The following is a 13,899-nucleotide window of genomic DNA, read 5'->3' on the forward strand; positions in this document are numbered from 1 at the left end:
GCTTGCAGCTTAGTCCAAAGTTCCCTTTGACAATGCATGGAGCACCAGGCACGGGGTATTTCCTGCTCTGTGGGGTGTGCTCACTTTGACCTCTGTCTTCATGGAGACAGTGAAACTGGCCTGGAATGTGCCCACCACCGCTCCCCACAGAGCAGCAAAACTGGAAATGTTCCTCGCTCTCACATTCTTCCGTACAAGCTGTGCTCTGTAGACCGAGTGTTTTGCATGTACAGTGGCATGTAGGTCATTTGTTGCTGCTGTATCTGCCAAACACGCAGGGAAACCTGTGAAATGTGTGATTAGTATGACTGACTATCAGTGTTGAGCCATATTTTGTGTCTGTAAACAAAGCATTCATAGTGAAATGAAATGGTTATTTTAAGTAGCCATGGGCGTTTCTGCCAGGGTATTTAGAAATCCCGACAGTGTAATTTTCAATACCATCAAAAATACAGAACCTCATCTTTCGATTAACTTTATACTGGAGAAGCTGTATTGAGGATCTTTTGCACACAGTGCGCATCACATGCCCTTAAGTTTACGCCTGGGACACACTGCATGCTTGAGCAGTGTGTGTTCACATTGACAGCGTTTATTGGTGCAATGCTGTCCCAGAACTGCCTACTGTTATAACCACTGCATTTCCACAATTAAAAGTACATACCCGACTTATTTATGAAGCCGTGTGAGCTACTGACTGTTATCAACATGGTCCTTCACAGTAAAATGCCTTATGTCAACAACTGAAGGGATTCTGTCGACAGAAATGTTGTCAAGGGCTTTTATTTTAAAACAGAAACAGGAATTATTAAGTAAAACATATACATTTGTATTTCCTGATGTCTGTGACAAATAGAGACATTGAAATTGTAGTAAAAGGTGGTATGGAATCAATATAATTATCAATTTTCACTATCTATTTGCTTAAAAAAACATGCATATCATGCAGAAAAAAAACAGCACGACTGCGTTTCTCTAGATACGCTGCACCTGAGCAGCGCTGCTCACACTGTCAGTGTGGCTGTTCTAACCTGGTAGCATGGGCTCTGAATTAAAAACACAACAGATTCTGCGACACAGAGGTCTTGGTAAAAGGGAATTAGAAACATGGGTCTTTAATTATTACCACTTGTTGGTATCACATGAGTGTATTGTGTATTCAGTAAACAGAAAATAGCAAGAAAACCTGCAGAACATAACAAATTTGCCAGTCGGTGTTTGGGGTTAGCGCCGCACACTGATACCATCATATACCGTATACCCTCGAGGAATTCCAGGAAATTATGATGGTATGAATAAACAGATTTTGGATTCTGGATTCTGGATATCTGAACTTGACTTGAACCTGATTGGTTGGTTAAAATCTTATTCACATGTTGCTGGTTGTTTCAGTCATTTTCAGTTTAATTGTACAGGATTTTAATAATTTATATAAACAAGGGATTATATGTTTTTAAGATCTATGATGTTTGCAGTTCTATCTGTTTATTGTCTTGCTTTAATGTGAATTTCTTATTTATGTTAACTTTGTGTTCAGCATGGGGACAGTGCAGTGAAGACCCACCACTTGGAGTACTTTGAAGGAGGGATCCTGGACATGGACGACCTGCTGAGTGATCTGGTGGAAGACAGAGACAAGGTGAAGATGAATCCATGGAGGGTGTACCATTTTACTTTGATTCAAACCACAGTGAAATTTTAGTATGTTGTATTTATGCATTTCTAGGCTCACACAGTTTTGTCTCATTCACTGTTCAACACAAAGACATGTTGACGTGTGATAGACAGCAGTTTCTCATGGTTGGACACCTTAGCACAACAACAGGAGCTGTGATGCAGACGGCAAGCTGTTTCTTGATTGTTCTTACCTGGTATGAGGCACAGCAAATTACAGGAGAGGATCCGTCATTCTTAGCAGGGCTTAGAGGCTGGTAGCGGATTTATTTTGACTCCTTTCGTAAAGTCTCCAGCCTGGCAGGATGACAGGATGTCCAATAAATATGGTGTTTGTAAATCCAAACCTTGGTTAGCTTGTCACTGGTTATTAGGAGACTAAACCAGCTAAATACCAAACGTGACAACATGAGTTTTGCTTTGCTGCAAAGAACTGATTGGGTTTGATTGCATGTTATTTTGCTCGGTACAAGCCTGGTGAGAAAATGAACTTATTTTCTCCTCTGGTTCTTCCGAAAGCAGGAGTAGGAGTGCTGTGTGATGTCGCTGTCATGTTCATTTTTAGCGAGACAGATGAAAAGACACCATTTCAGATTGAAAACAAATCAAGGGACAGGAAGTTCTCCGAAATGGCAGTGATGTAACTTCACAGAAAAGGGCTGGGAGTTGAAGTTCATTTCATACACACACATAAACACAAAGACGGTGACCCAATTTCTGTAAAGAGCAAATTTCATTCCTCTTGCTAATTTCCCATAATGCATTCCTAAGATGTGCTAATAAACCTCCAAAAATCCATATTCATAAGCCCGGGGCCCAGACGAATGATGAATTATCAACACTTAGTCAGCAAGAAGGCCAAATGAAATGGAAATGGAATATTCAGCCGACCCTGTACCACGCAATAACAATTGGTGTTTTAAGCTGCATGAACAATAGAGTGTGTGTGTGTGTCTGTGCGTGTAAGCTGTCATGTGCATGTAGGACTGCAAGTTTGGCAAAATACTCTTTGTGAAAAAAGGGGACACGACTAAATAATAGATGTGTAAACTCAGTGGGAATCTTCAGCTGCGGAAAAAATTTTGTTTTTGCAATCACAGAGAACAGAAGCTTCATTTTCCGGGATGATGGAATTATAATCATAAGATCTGCGTCTTATTTGTGCATAAGAGGGTGAGTCCTAGATTTTAATGAGTCATTTTCTCCCTACCTAAACCCGCTTCCTCGCCGCATCCTCAGAGCAATGATGAAGTGTCACAGATCAAATCCCCGCTCTGGCATTTGATCAAATTCCCCCGCTAACAAGTCACCCTGACGTCGGCTCTCTTTGTGGTGCTTTTTGTGATTATGGGTTCTGCTGAGCAAACGCTTCACTCGAACCTGCACTGCGCAGGAAGTGTCTAATTTACCTTTTGTTTCTTTACTCTCTCCACTTTCACCCAATTCTCCAAACGCCCTCCCTGCTTTCATCTCACTTCTCATTTTATCCTTTTGTTTTTCGCTGCTGATGAAAAGATAGCGGGCGGAATAGGACGAGCGCACGTGATCTCCCTAACGTGCCAGTCATCCCACTTATCTGCGGGCTTCCAAACACTGTCGGCTCTCATAGATTAATGAGCTGTGCCTGGCATTCTTGATTAGTCTGAGTTCCTTTTGTTTGTCTACGTTTTTATTACCTCTCCACAGCCGACAGATTCTATCTTCAGTGCTTTTCTCTTTTTTGTTCTGTTATTGTGGCCGATGCTGTTTCACCATCAATCATACAGGAGTGGCCCCATTGTGGGGGCTCTCCACCGCACAGCATGGGCTCTGTGTTAGCCGCGGATGCTAATGAGAGATAATGGTAAGCTATTTGTACGCCTAGTGGTTAGCTTAGCTGCGAGTCCAGACCTCTTTATCTGGGCCAGCCCCCGACCATTATTCAACACTCACACACACGTCTGTTGTCGCCGCCGCCTGCTCCGAACCCCAGGCAGGCAAGTAGCGTAGCATGTTAGCATTACGGAAGGAGCGCCACTGGTGGTTGATGAGGGCGGAGATGAGGGGGCGGCTGTGATTTGATTACAGTTCTGCCCCCTGCATCTGCAACACGCGCACACACACATGCAAACACGCTCAGTTCATTAGCACCCCATTTCAAGATACCGGCCACCAGTCTCCTCATGAATATTAATAACAATCTGATGAATGTGAGGAAGGCCATGGGGTGTGGGCTTAGGTGTGACCACAGATACACAGCACACACACTCACACACACAAAGGAGCAGAGTATAAAAAGAGCAGGTCACGGTTCAGTCTATTATACTCTATAAAACTCTCCTCTACTTTGACCCTCTCCTGTGGGTGTGTCATGTGTGTATGTGTGTGCCCTGCAGATCTCTGTTGACAGTTGGAGGTAGGGGCGGTCAGAGTCATTGACCTGTCAGATAGCCCACTACTTTGTTAATGGTGAGAAGTGGGCAGACAGAGCGGCTTTTGGATCTATTTCTCTTTTGTCACGCTGTTTAGGTCAAATCACTGCAGTTTAGAGACGAGTTAACCTGCTCTATCCTCCATCAGTTTGCCTCTATGTGGGTTTTTTTCAGTTGCTTATTCACTTACTCACATGTCATTGACTTGTATGTGGTTGTTGGGTCGGGCGACATGATGATGTACTGCATCGTTAACTCTTATGGCTACCAGTTGAGAAAAGGCTTGCCCAAAGCACAGCCACATTCTTCAGTAATAGCATTTATGTTTTACACAGTCAAATTACCAAACTTAGCAAGTCATTTCACCAGAACTGCAAGTGATGGCCAAATCATGTTTCCTTGCCGAAGATCTAATGCTTTGTAAAGGTCACTTATTGTGCCATCAAGTACTGGAATAGCTGCCCCCTGTACATACGCCAATCCAATAGTAAATCCTATTTTAAACGTCATTTCCTGAAGCAGCTGATCAGTGGTCCAGCACTGGTCACAGCTTGTTCTCTGGTGATAGCCTTTGGGGCTAATTAATGGACTGATCACAAGACTAATTATGTAAATGTTATTGAATGTGTATCCCTATTGATGCTTCAGTGAATTTCTGTGACCACTTACTGTAACATAAACTGAGGAGCAGTTGTGATGCTGTATAGAGCATCTTTTGTGGTTAATCTAATGTACATCACACACACACTTGTGTACATGATATGAATATGATCTTCTGGATTTTGGAACCCTCTGCGGGATACCAAACTCTGTCGGCTCTCATAGATTAATGAGCTGTGCCTGTTCCTTTTGTTCCTTTTGTTTGTCTACGTTATTATTACCTCTCCGCAGCCGACAGATTCTATCCTCAGTGCTTTTCCCTTTTTTGTTCTGCTATTGTGGAAGAGGAAGATTAGTTGGTGTCATTGGCATCAGTTAACGGGGATCTTTTTAAATAAATAAAAAACATAAGCTCTCATAAGTTTTCAACCCTCACTGGGATACTGGAGGATCTATCTGATGAAGGTGCTTGATTTGTGAGGATATAAATTCTGCCCAAAAGTGACATTTCCATATGTTGTTCTACCTTTACATTCCTTTTTATTTTGCCATCTCTAGATCTGTCATGATATTTATGTTACTGACTTATCACACAGGTTTTGGATGTGGCCTTGATCATTTTGCTGACCTCAGTGTAGCTGTTTTTTGTTTTTTTGAGGCTTCATGCATGTGATGAAGTGGCTTGATATGTCAGGTATTAATTCTGCAAAAAACACATATTTCCACCTGTTGTTCTGTAGTCTTTCCTTTTTTCCCCCCTTTTGCCCTTGCTCCTCCATGTCTTCGCTTTCCCTCTTTTCAATAGCAGTTATTAACAGATGTGGTGCTTTACCTCGGCACATTCGCCCATTTACCGCAACCAGAGCTGTCATTCTCTCCTATTCACAGTCCTTTGGGATCTTGCATTAGCCGCGGCCATTACTCCCGTATGTCTCCACGGTACACAGGAGCTGTCAGCCGGGCTGTCCAATGCCAGCATGCCATTAACATACAAGCTATACACCGGGTTTAACTGAGCCCTCCCATATATACACTGTATATAGCATATACATGACTGCAGTTTTCTGTGCTCAGTGGAAAGATGTTGTCTGGTACACAGAGCGACTGCTGGGTACAACTCAAATAAAACTCCATATAAATGCTGCTTGATTAGAAGGCCATCTCCCATTATTTGTCTCGTGATTGCAGCTGAAATTTGAATGTTCAACATGTGCAAGTGTCCTTTCTTGTCACGCCGATCTCCTCCAGAATGGGAATTAAACTCAGGGAGCATGACGTCTCCTCATAAGTGGACTGTCACTCCTCATTCCATGTGCACATTGCTCCACACGGACCTTGTTTTCGAGGGCGAAAAAAATAACGTAAAAAAGTCAACCTTCCATTTCATGCAGCCAAACGAGAAATCTAATTTCATGGGAAATTTAATAGAAAAAAAACTGGAATGATTTCCTCCATCACTCTTTAATTAGCCCTGTTTAATCACTGTGCCCCAAAAGGCGTCCATGAACCTCCTGTGCAGTCTCTGGATGCGGGAATGTAAATGGTGAGGCTGCATATCCCTGCTGATCTCCCTCTGAAATGTCAACTGCTTGATTACAGGACCATTTCCCATCATCCATCTCTTCTGCTTGCATGTCACAGTGGAGGATGCAATACTATAAAAATGAATCAGTGACATGGAAATATGTTATGATATTCATAGCAGGTCTGTGGTCGTGAGCATCTCAAATTGCTTTGAAAGAGGAAATGACAGCTCTTTGAATAATGACTTTATTTCAGCTTGTTTCTACCTTAATTTCTGCAGTTACAGTTTCTCAAGCTGAAGTACCAAAAGTGAAATTGAGGCAAGTTCTGAAGGATTTTAAACTTTTCCACCACTACTGGCTGATGCAAACAAATGTCTTAATACCATTGTGGGACTTTGACAAAATGTATCACAATATTACATCAGGGTTCCCGCGGATCCTTAAAAAGGTATTGAACTAATTAATCTAAAAATAAGACCTTCATTGGTATTCAAATGTCTTAAATAAATCTTTCAAAAGTCTTAAAAATGTTCATTATTATTATTACAAATATATATCTGTCAAATTCCCCTCGCATTATGTCACCACTTTTGGTTGTTGGTCTGAAATTTAATTTCAAGTAGCATTAAAAAAGTCTTTAAAAGACTTAAATCTAACGTGCCATAAGCTGTAGGGACCCTGTTACATAATTGTAACCCTGTTGCATAGTTGTAGCTGTTATCTACTATCTTGCTTTGTCAAAAATTTTCAACTTTACATGAATGCTTTTCCCGGGCAAGTTAGCTCTGTTTTTGGGCAAGTGGAATGCAAGTGAAAAAATATGCTATGTCTAACGTAACTTACCTGAAAATGAACTGCGTACTTCTTTCCCCAGCTGCACTGCATGCACAAGTCTAGGCTACAAGCATTCAACAGGACTGATGAGAAAAATCTGACATGGTGGATTAGTATTTGTGTTCAAGAACTTTAAATAACAGACAAGCAAATACTTAAGAGTACACATCAGCTCCTGACAGCTGTTTACAGTGCGAGTTTGGACATACTGCCCTGAGAAGTTCAACTTCAATCTCAAAACTCCCAGTGAAATAATATAATACTGCAGTGGATTTTATTTCCAGCAGTTCCAGGAGAACTCTCTTCTAAGTACTACTGGGTGATTTGCCTGAAGTCATTTATTACATGTCAGATGTCAGCCCCTCTGACAGGCGACAATAAGGCATTACTTAAAACGTGCTAACCTGCTGGAGAAAAAGTTTAGTGAATGGGACGTGATTGCGAGGCGCAGACGTGCTGATTAGCCTTTGACGCTTCGTGACATCTCGCTCCCTCACCTCTATTTCCCTCATTCACCGCTGCGGTGAGCCGCACTTGATTGGCATCTGAATAGTCATATAACTCTGCACACTGTCTGAATGGCCAGTGATGAGCGGGAGCATGAGGTTCAAGTGCGCTGATTAGAAAATGTCAAGGCAAGGCAAGTTTATGTCTGTAGCACATTTTATACACAATGGCAATTCTAAGTGCTTTATGCAATGTGTTAAAATGTAAGAAGAAAGAAAAACAGCATAAAAACTGAACTTAAGAACAGAGACATAAGATGGTAGAAGAAGAACAAGTTTTTAGCCTGGCTTTATATCTGGTCAAAGTTGGTGCAAGTCGAATATCCTTTGAAAGTTTGCTCCATCTGTGTGGGTCCCAGTAATGACTTTAAATGCTGCTTCTCGATGTTAAGTTTGCACTCTGGAAGCAGTTTACAGCCCGATGACCTCAGAGGCTGGGAGGGTTCATGTAGTAAAAGAAAGCCAAATGTATTTTGCTCCTGAGCGATTTTTAAATATCTCTCAAAAATCACTCACATCCCTTATAATCTCTACCCTCTTCAAATTCAAAACATATTCCATATGACCTCACCTGTGTCTGTCCCACACATCTGAATATTCATTAGAAATCTCGCGGGGATTCAGATCATGCCCGGTGTATAAAATGAATCATCTGTAGTTCACCTGTAGCCAGTCATTATGTTCCCTCTGTTGTCTGCTTAATTGATTTTATTCTTGCAAAAAGAACATTTCTTTCTTAAGCTCGCCATCACGGCTGAAGCCCGGAGGCTCCAGACATGTCAGAGCATTCTAGATTTGATTGTCTGAAACTAAAGTGCATAATGGAAAGTGGGTATTTTTAAGTGTTTTTCAGTCTCGGCTCTGGTATTCTCATTACGTGACATCATATTTCTAGGTATTGTTTGTCCATTTTGCAGTGCTGCTGCCTGATATTGGCCTTTCATTATTTCAAAATTACAAAGCAAACTGTAGGTGTAATTTAGAGCTTTGCCAGGGCCCCAAAACATCAGGTGCGACCCGGCATGAACCTGCATGGCCTCTGTCTAAGCCCAACCTGAGCCTGAACCACAGCAGCAGTTTTGGATTTGAGCTTGATTGTAAAATCAAATTTCTACTGTAAATTTATCTTAAGTGTTCAGCTGGAAATGCCGTCCTGGTGACATAACACGTTGCTGTAGGAACGTAGAGCCAACCCTCAGATTAAATTGGGCTTGGCCAGAGAATCAAAGTTGTAGTGTATTTGATTCTTGAATCTTTCGTGCACCTGCTGAGGGTTGAGGGAGAGAGAAATCGCCTAATAGTAAAAATGACAATGAATGGTCTTAATAGACATATTTTCAACAAAAAATCTAAAATAATGGATTTTTCAGGAATGATTAACTCATATCAATGAATCAAGTGATGCTTTAAAACAAGTTACATAAATATATATTTTTTTATTTTTTTCTGTCATTGAGACTTAAAATATCCTTAAATTCTGAAGTATTTACAGAAAACCCTCCAGAGATTTATATTCTGTGAACAGAATATAAATAATTAATAAGATGCATTAAAAGCTGATTGTATCATGGGAAAATCAAATCAGAACAGCATTTTCCCTTTAAAACTTTTTATCCCTGATTTATTTTCCAGTGACACTCGGGTCCACTCGGATATTTTTTAAATATCCTGAGTAAAAACTGTAAATCTTTTATAGGATTTTGACATATGTAAGTGTTAAAACATCTCATGTTTACTTTAAAAGCTGTTTAAACACAAATTATGTGTTTTAACTCCATGACAAATAGACTGAAATGTGCCTCGCTCTTCCTCTCATGGCTTTACTGCAGTCCACTTTCCATGATAAAGAACACTTTGTTTTAGACATCTCAACAAATAAGTTTGCTCATGCAGTTAGATGTCAGCAATCACATAAAGACATTCTAGAAAAGTAATATAATCTAGCATAATGACTTGTTAACGACTTGACACATGATGTTTATTTTGTCTGTATTGTCTAAAAGTATTATAACCTTCATAAAGACAGGATTTGTTCCAGAGCTATTGAATTAGATGGTAGGAAGCGGTGTTCCTGTTGCTCTGTCCTCACCTTGTATTCATTATGCATTCTCTCGAACATCACTGATACATTAATATATTCAAATCTCCAGTAAACATACAGTATATTGAATAAAGTGAGATTATCTCCGTTGCCTGCAGATCAGATCAGATCAGACCGGGGCGGCTGAATGTTTTTGCCCGGCGGGATTGGGTCACTTGAGCTGATTTCATCATATCTCATCAGCCTCGACCTTGATTCAACCCCCCCCTCATGTGAGCACCACAACGGCTCTTCATCTGATTATATTCAATTAACAGTACCCCCCCTACACACACACACACACACACACAAACACACACACACAAAAAACCCAGTTTGATTGCGATTATGATGCGAGAACTCAAGGAAGGCTTAAGGAGAAAGAATATTCACCGTCTGCTTTCCATTTAACTGCAGTTTTCTCATAAAGGTGCACTTTGGAATTTTAATTCCTTTAAATGATCCATTGCTCTACCTTTTGACTTTGAATGATGGCACCTCTCCAAAGTCATTTGTCAGTTCAGTGAAGCAAAAGGCCAGGATTCAGTTTGGATAAGGCCCCGTTTCTGTTTTCTTTGTGTAGGTGTGTGACTTACAGAGGCTACACTAGGTCATCACAGCCTCAGATCTTGTCCTTTGGTGTTTCTCCTCCTGTTAATCACACAGACTCTATGTTGCCCTCCGTGTCACCATCACACCACCCATTAGCTCCTAATGGAGTGAGACGGTCAGGCTGTAACCTGACCTGCCTGCGCCTGCTGTGGTGTGGCAGGAGGCACCTTTGGGGGGAGGCCAGAGGTGCACTGCGCTCGGTGGACTCACTTTTTTCATGACACGTGCACATAATCAGGAGAAGATGAAGCATGAGGATGTGGGAGAGGCCGCTTGTGTCATGGTCTGTGTTTCAAATTATGTGTGTCATCCAGCGCTACAGATCTGACGTGAAATATGAGTTTTAGTCAGGAAAAACAGTCACTGATATTTAGGGCTTCCCCTTTAAAGTCAGAGATTTGAATCATCAGTTGACTGAGATAACTTCAAGTGAAGCAGTAGTTTTGTTTTGATTTTTGCCAGTCAGTGTGCTGTGCAGTGTACTTCTGTGCATGTTTTGGTCCCCAGGTTTTTCCGCAGAGTGAACGCTCTTTACTTGACTGACACACTTTGATACACAGAGCTGCATACACGCTGCAAAGAGTGAGAGTGACTCTGCACTGTAAGACTCTTTGATAGTATTATATTCTTCTCTTAAAAGTAAAGTTGGTCACAACAGCTTAAAACAACACAGTCTTTGCCTTTTGTTTGATATCTAGTGTCAGCGAAAAAATGATGCGCATTTGCGAGTCCTTGAGTATTCGTATTGAACAGCCGAATCTGAATTGACTGGCATAATTCTGAGTTGGTTACAGCACTGATATTTTCTGTTGCAGCTTGTGTTTGTTGTCAGTATTATCAGTCAGCAGTGATTTTGGCACAGCAGCCTGCAGAGGAGCTAATCACATCCAGCTAATGGTCTATTATAGATCAACTTGTTTACAGCAAATCTACTCTCTGACCTAACCAGCCTCACACCATCTGTTTTCCTCCATGACATTGCCCCAGACTAGTGTATAGTGTTGTGTGCGAAAGCGCGGTGTGTTTTCCCTCCGCTCACTCCAACTGCTAATAACTCAAATCAGTAGAAAGTCACACTCCTGGACGTGTGTGTGTGTATGAGTGTGTGTGTGTGTGTGTTCACTGCAACTGGAGGATAAATGCTTTTGATAGTGAATCCAACTCATTTAGGTTAAGTATTTAATGATTTCTGGTGCAATTACACAGCTGAAACCGCATCTGGGTCCATTGTGTTGCACACATGCAAACACACTTTGATGCACACACACACTATTGTTATTATTCATTTTTCCTGCCTCTCATCTTTATCACCAAACTGATTGTGCTAATGAATGGAGCCCTGTGGACGGTAATGTGTCTGAATAGGCCACTTGAATTATTAGCCAGCTGACATCTGACATGGGAGGGACATATGGAGAGGAGGAGCGGTTGCTTTACTAGTTTTCATATTATAGTTTTAATGATGAAATAACTGATAAATCAGAATTTGATCAGGCAGTTCTGATTCAGACACAGCCCTTAAGTATTGTGAAAATGTCCATCACATGTTTCAAATTGTTTGTTATGTCCACACCAGACCCCCAAATATTCCCTTTACAATATCAGAAAAAAGATGAGCAGCAAAACAGTTAACTTGGACAAACAATATTTAATATCTGGATGGATGAATATGGGATATAGTTAAAAATGTTATCCTAATAAAAATATACATTTCACTCAATATTGATCATTATTGTGCTAAAAACATTTTGTGTTATGTTGACATAATATTGTTTTACACCAAAAGTGTTCATTTATGCCATTTCTCGATCAAAACAAAAACAAAAGACGGACGATGATGATGTGAAGTAGCGTGGGGTCATTTTAGGTCTAGGGGATGTGGATTACATCAAGTATCATAATATTTTTTACCAAATATCTCAATATTGATATTGTGACAATATAGGGTCATGCTATTGGTGCTTTCATATAATATTTACACGGTGAGATTTTCAATGAATAATCATCAGTAATTTGGATAAAATGACTAAGTGGGTGACAATTATTACGATATCTGAAATCTAAAAAGATATCAAAATTCACATCATGATACTAATATGATATCAACTTATTGCCAAGCCCTAATATACACGTTATCTTGTATATTTTAATGTTATTTTAAAGTTGAGATTTGTATCTGCGCGATGATAGGGGTGAAAAAAAGGAAGGAAAATTGCTGATGATAAATTTTCTAATGAATTAATCAACTAATTGATTCAGCAGTATGTGTCTGCTGCATTGATTGTTAATTAGAAGCTATTATACACTGAGTTAATGAGCTCATTAAGTTGCTCTATAAGATTATCCTGGCAGAGAAGTTCCACTGTACTTAAATTATATACTTTTCCAGTTTAATGTTAGTAAAAAGGTAACAATGCCATTGGAGCTGCAGCCCCCTCACCTTCATATAGACTGATGGATGGTGCTGTCAGCTGGCGTTTTGTACTTGTGAGGCTCGCAGACATGTAACGCAGCACAGATCCTACTTTTCCACTTCGGGCTTTCATGTCGAGTCAATAACTATCTAATGCGTGTTGGAAAGAACACACATGTATGTTGATGGGTGTAGGAAAAATCTGCAGGTGGTGCTTTTGTTTTTTTTCTCTCACATACACCTTCAGGCTGTGAGGGATGTTGGCTCTCCATGGCAACGGCAGGTGCTGAATGTCAGTAATGTGTAGTTGATATATATATCAGCAACTGTGGAGGAGAGCAGAGTGTTTACCCCTAAAGAAGTAATCTGAGCTGAAAAATACCATAAAGAAACACACTTTTAGGTCATGCAGGCACTCTGACCCAGGAATGGAAACCAGAGGAGAGAATTTACATCATGGCCAAAGTCATGGAAATTCACCATCTCAATTTCCAGGCCTTGCATACGTAAAAAATCATTGAACATTTTGGAAAAATCATGGAATTTTGTGTGTAATAAATTTAATTGCTTCCGTAATCTTACGGATATAACTTCCCACAAAAGATAATATAACATAACAGCAAATTTATTTTTCTTTAAATTTATTTTCTTTAAGTTAGCTGTTGACATATTTGTGTTTATTGTTTGTTTTTTCTTTCTTTCTTTCTTTTTTTGTGAAAATGTAAGGAATTATGAAATAGCAGGCAGATATTTAGATATGAAATGGGAGTGCATATATTTTTCTACAATTTCAAAATTTTAAAATACTGTAACTACTGTCATTTCTATCTTTATTTTTCATTATTTGTTATTGTGATGTACCACTGGGTGACACTGATTCCTATAATTTTTCATTGAAAAAGGAAATGTCATCATTACAATGTAATGAGTGAGATGCATGAAATGACATGATGACAATTAAAAAAGTAAAATATTTAATAGCTCGAATATGCATTGACTTTGAGCTACATGATATATTGTTTCATCAAAAGATGTGCAATGTCAAAAGGCAAATTAACTCAAAAAACCTATTTGCTGCTTGTCACAAATCAAGCAAGCATATTGTCTTTATATCTTTCAAAAATGTGGAAAGAAGGCAATCAGCAACTATGTGTGCATTTTGTAATATTCTTTGTTTTTTTGCACTCAAATCACTTTTTTGCATTTTCATCTGTTTTTAACTTTTGAGCTTGCTGTAACTTAA

General features: G+C 39.9%; 1 protein-coding gene across 1 annotated transcript in view; it reads left to right on the forward strand.

Moving 5' to 3' along the window:
• The window catches only part of pard3ba (par-3 family cell polarity regulator beta a), a 198,092-nt gene that overhangs the window by 9,231 nt on the left and 174,962 nt on the right, over nucleotides 1-13,899 (forward strand). Inside the window, 1 exon segment of the mRNA XM_042513093.1 lies at nucleotides 1,538-1,639. Within this exon segment, the coding sequence (XP_042369027.1) occupies nucleotides 1,538-1,639 (102 nt within the window).

This window comes from Plectropomus leopardus, chromosome 24 (assembly GCF_008729295.1).
Source record: "Plectropomus leopardus isolate mb chromosome 24, YSFRI_Pleo_2.0, whole genome shotgun sequence".
Classification (NCBI taxonomy): domain Eukaryota; kingdom Metazoa; phylum Chordata; class Actinopteri; order Perciformes; family Serranidae; genus Plectropomus; species Plectropomus leopardus.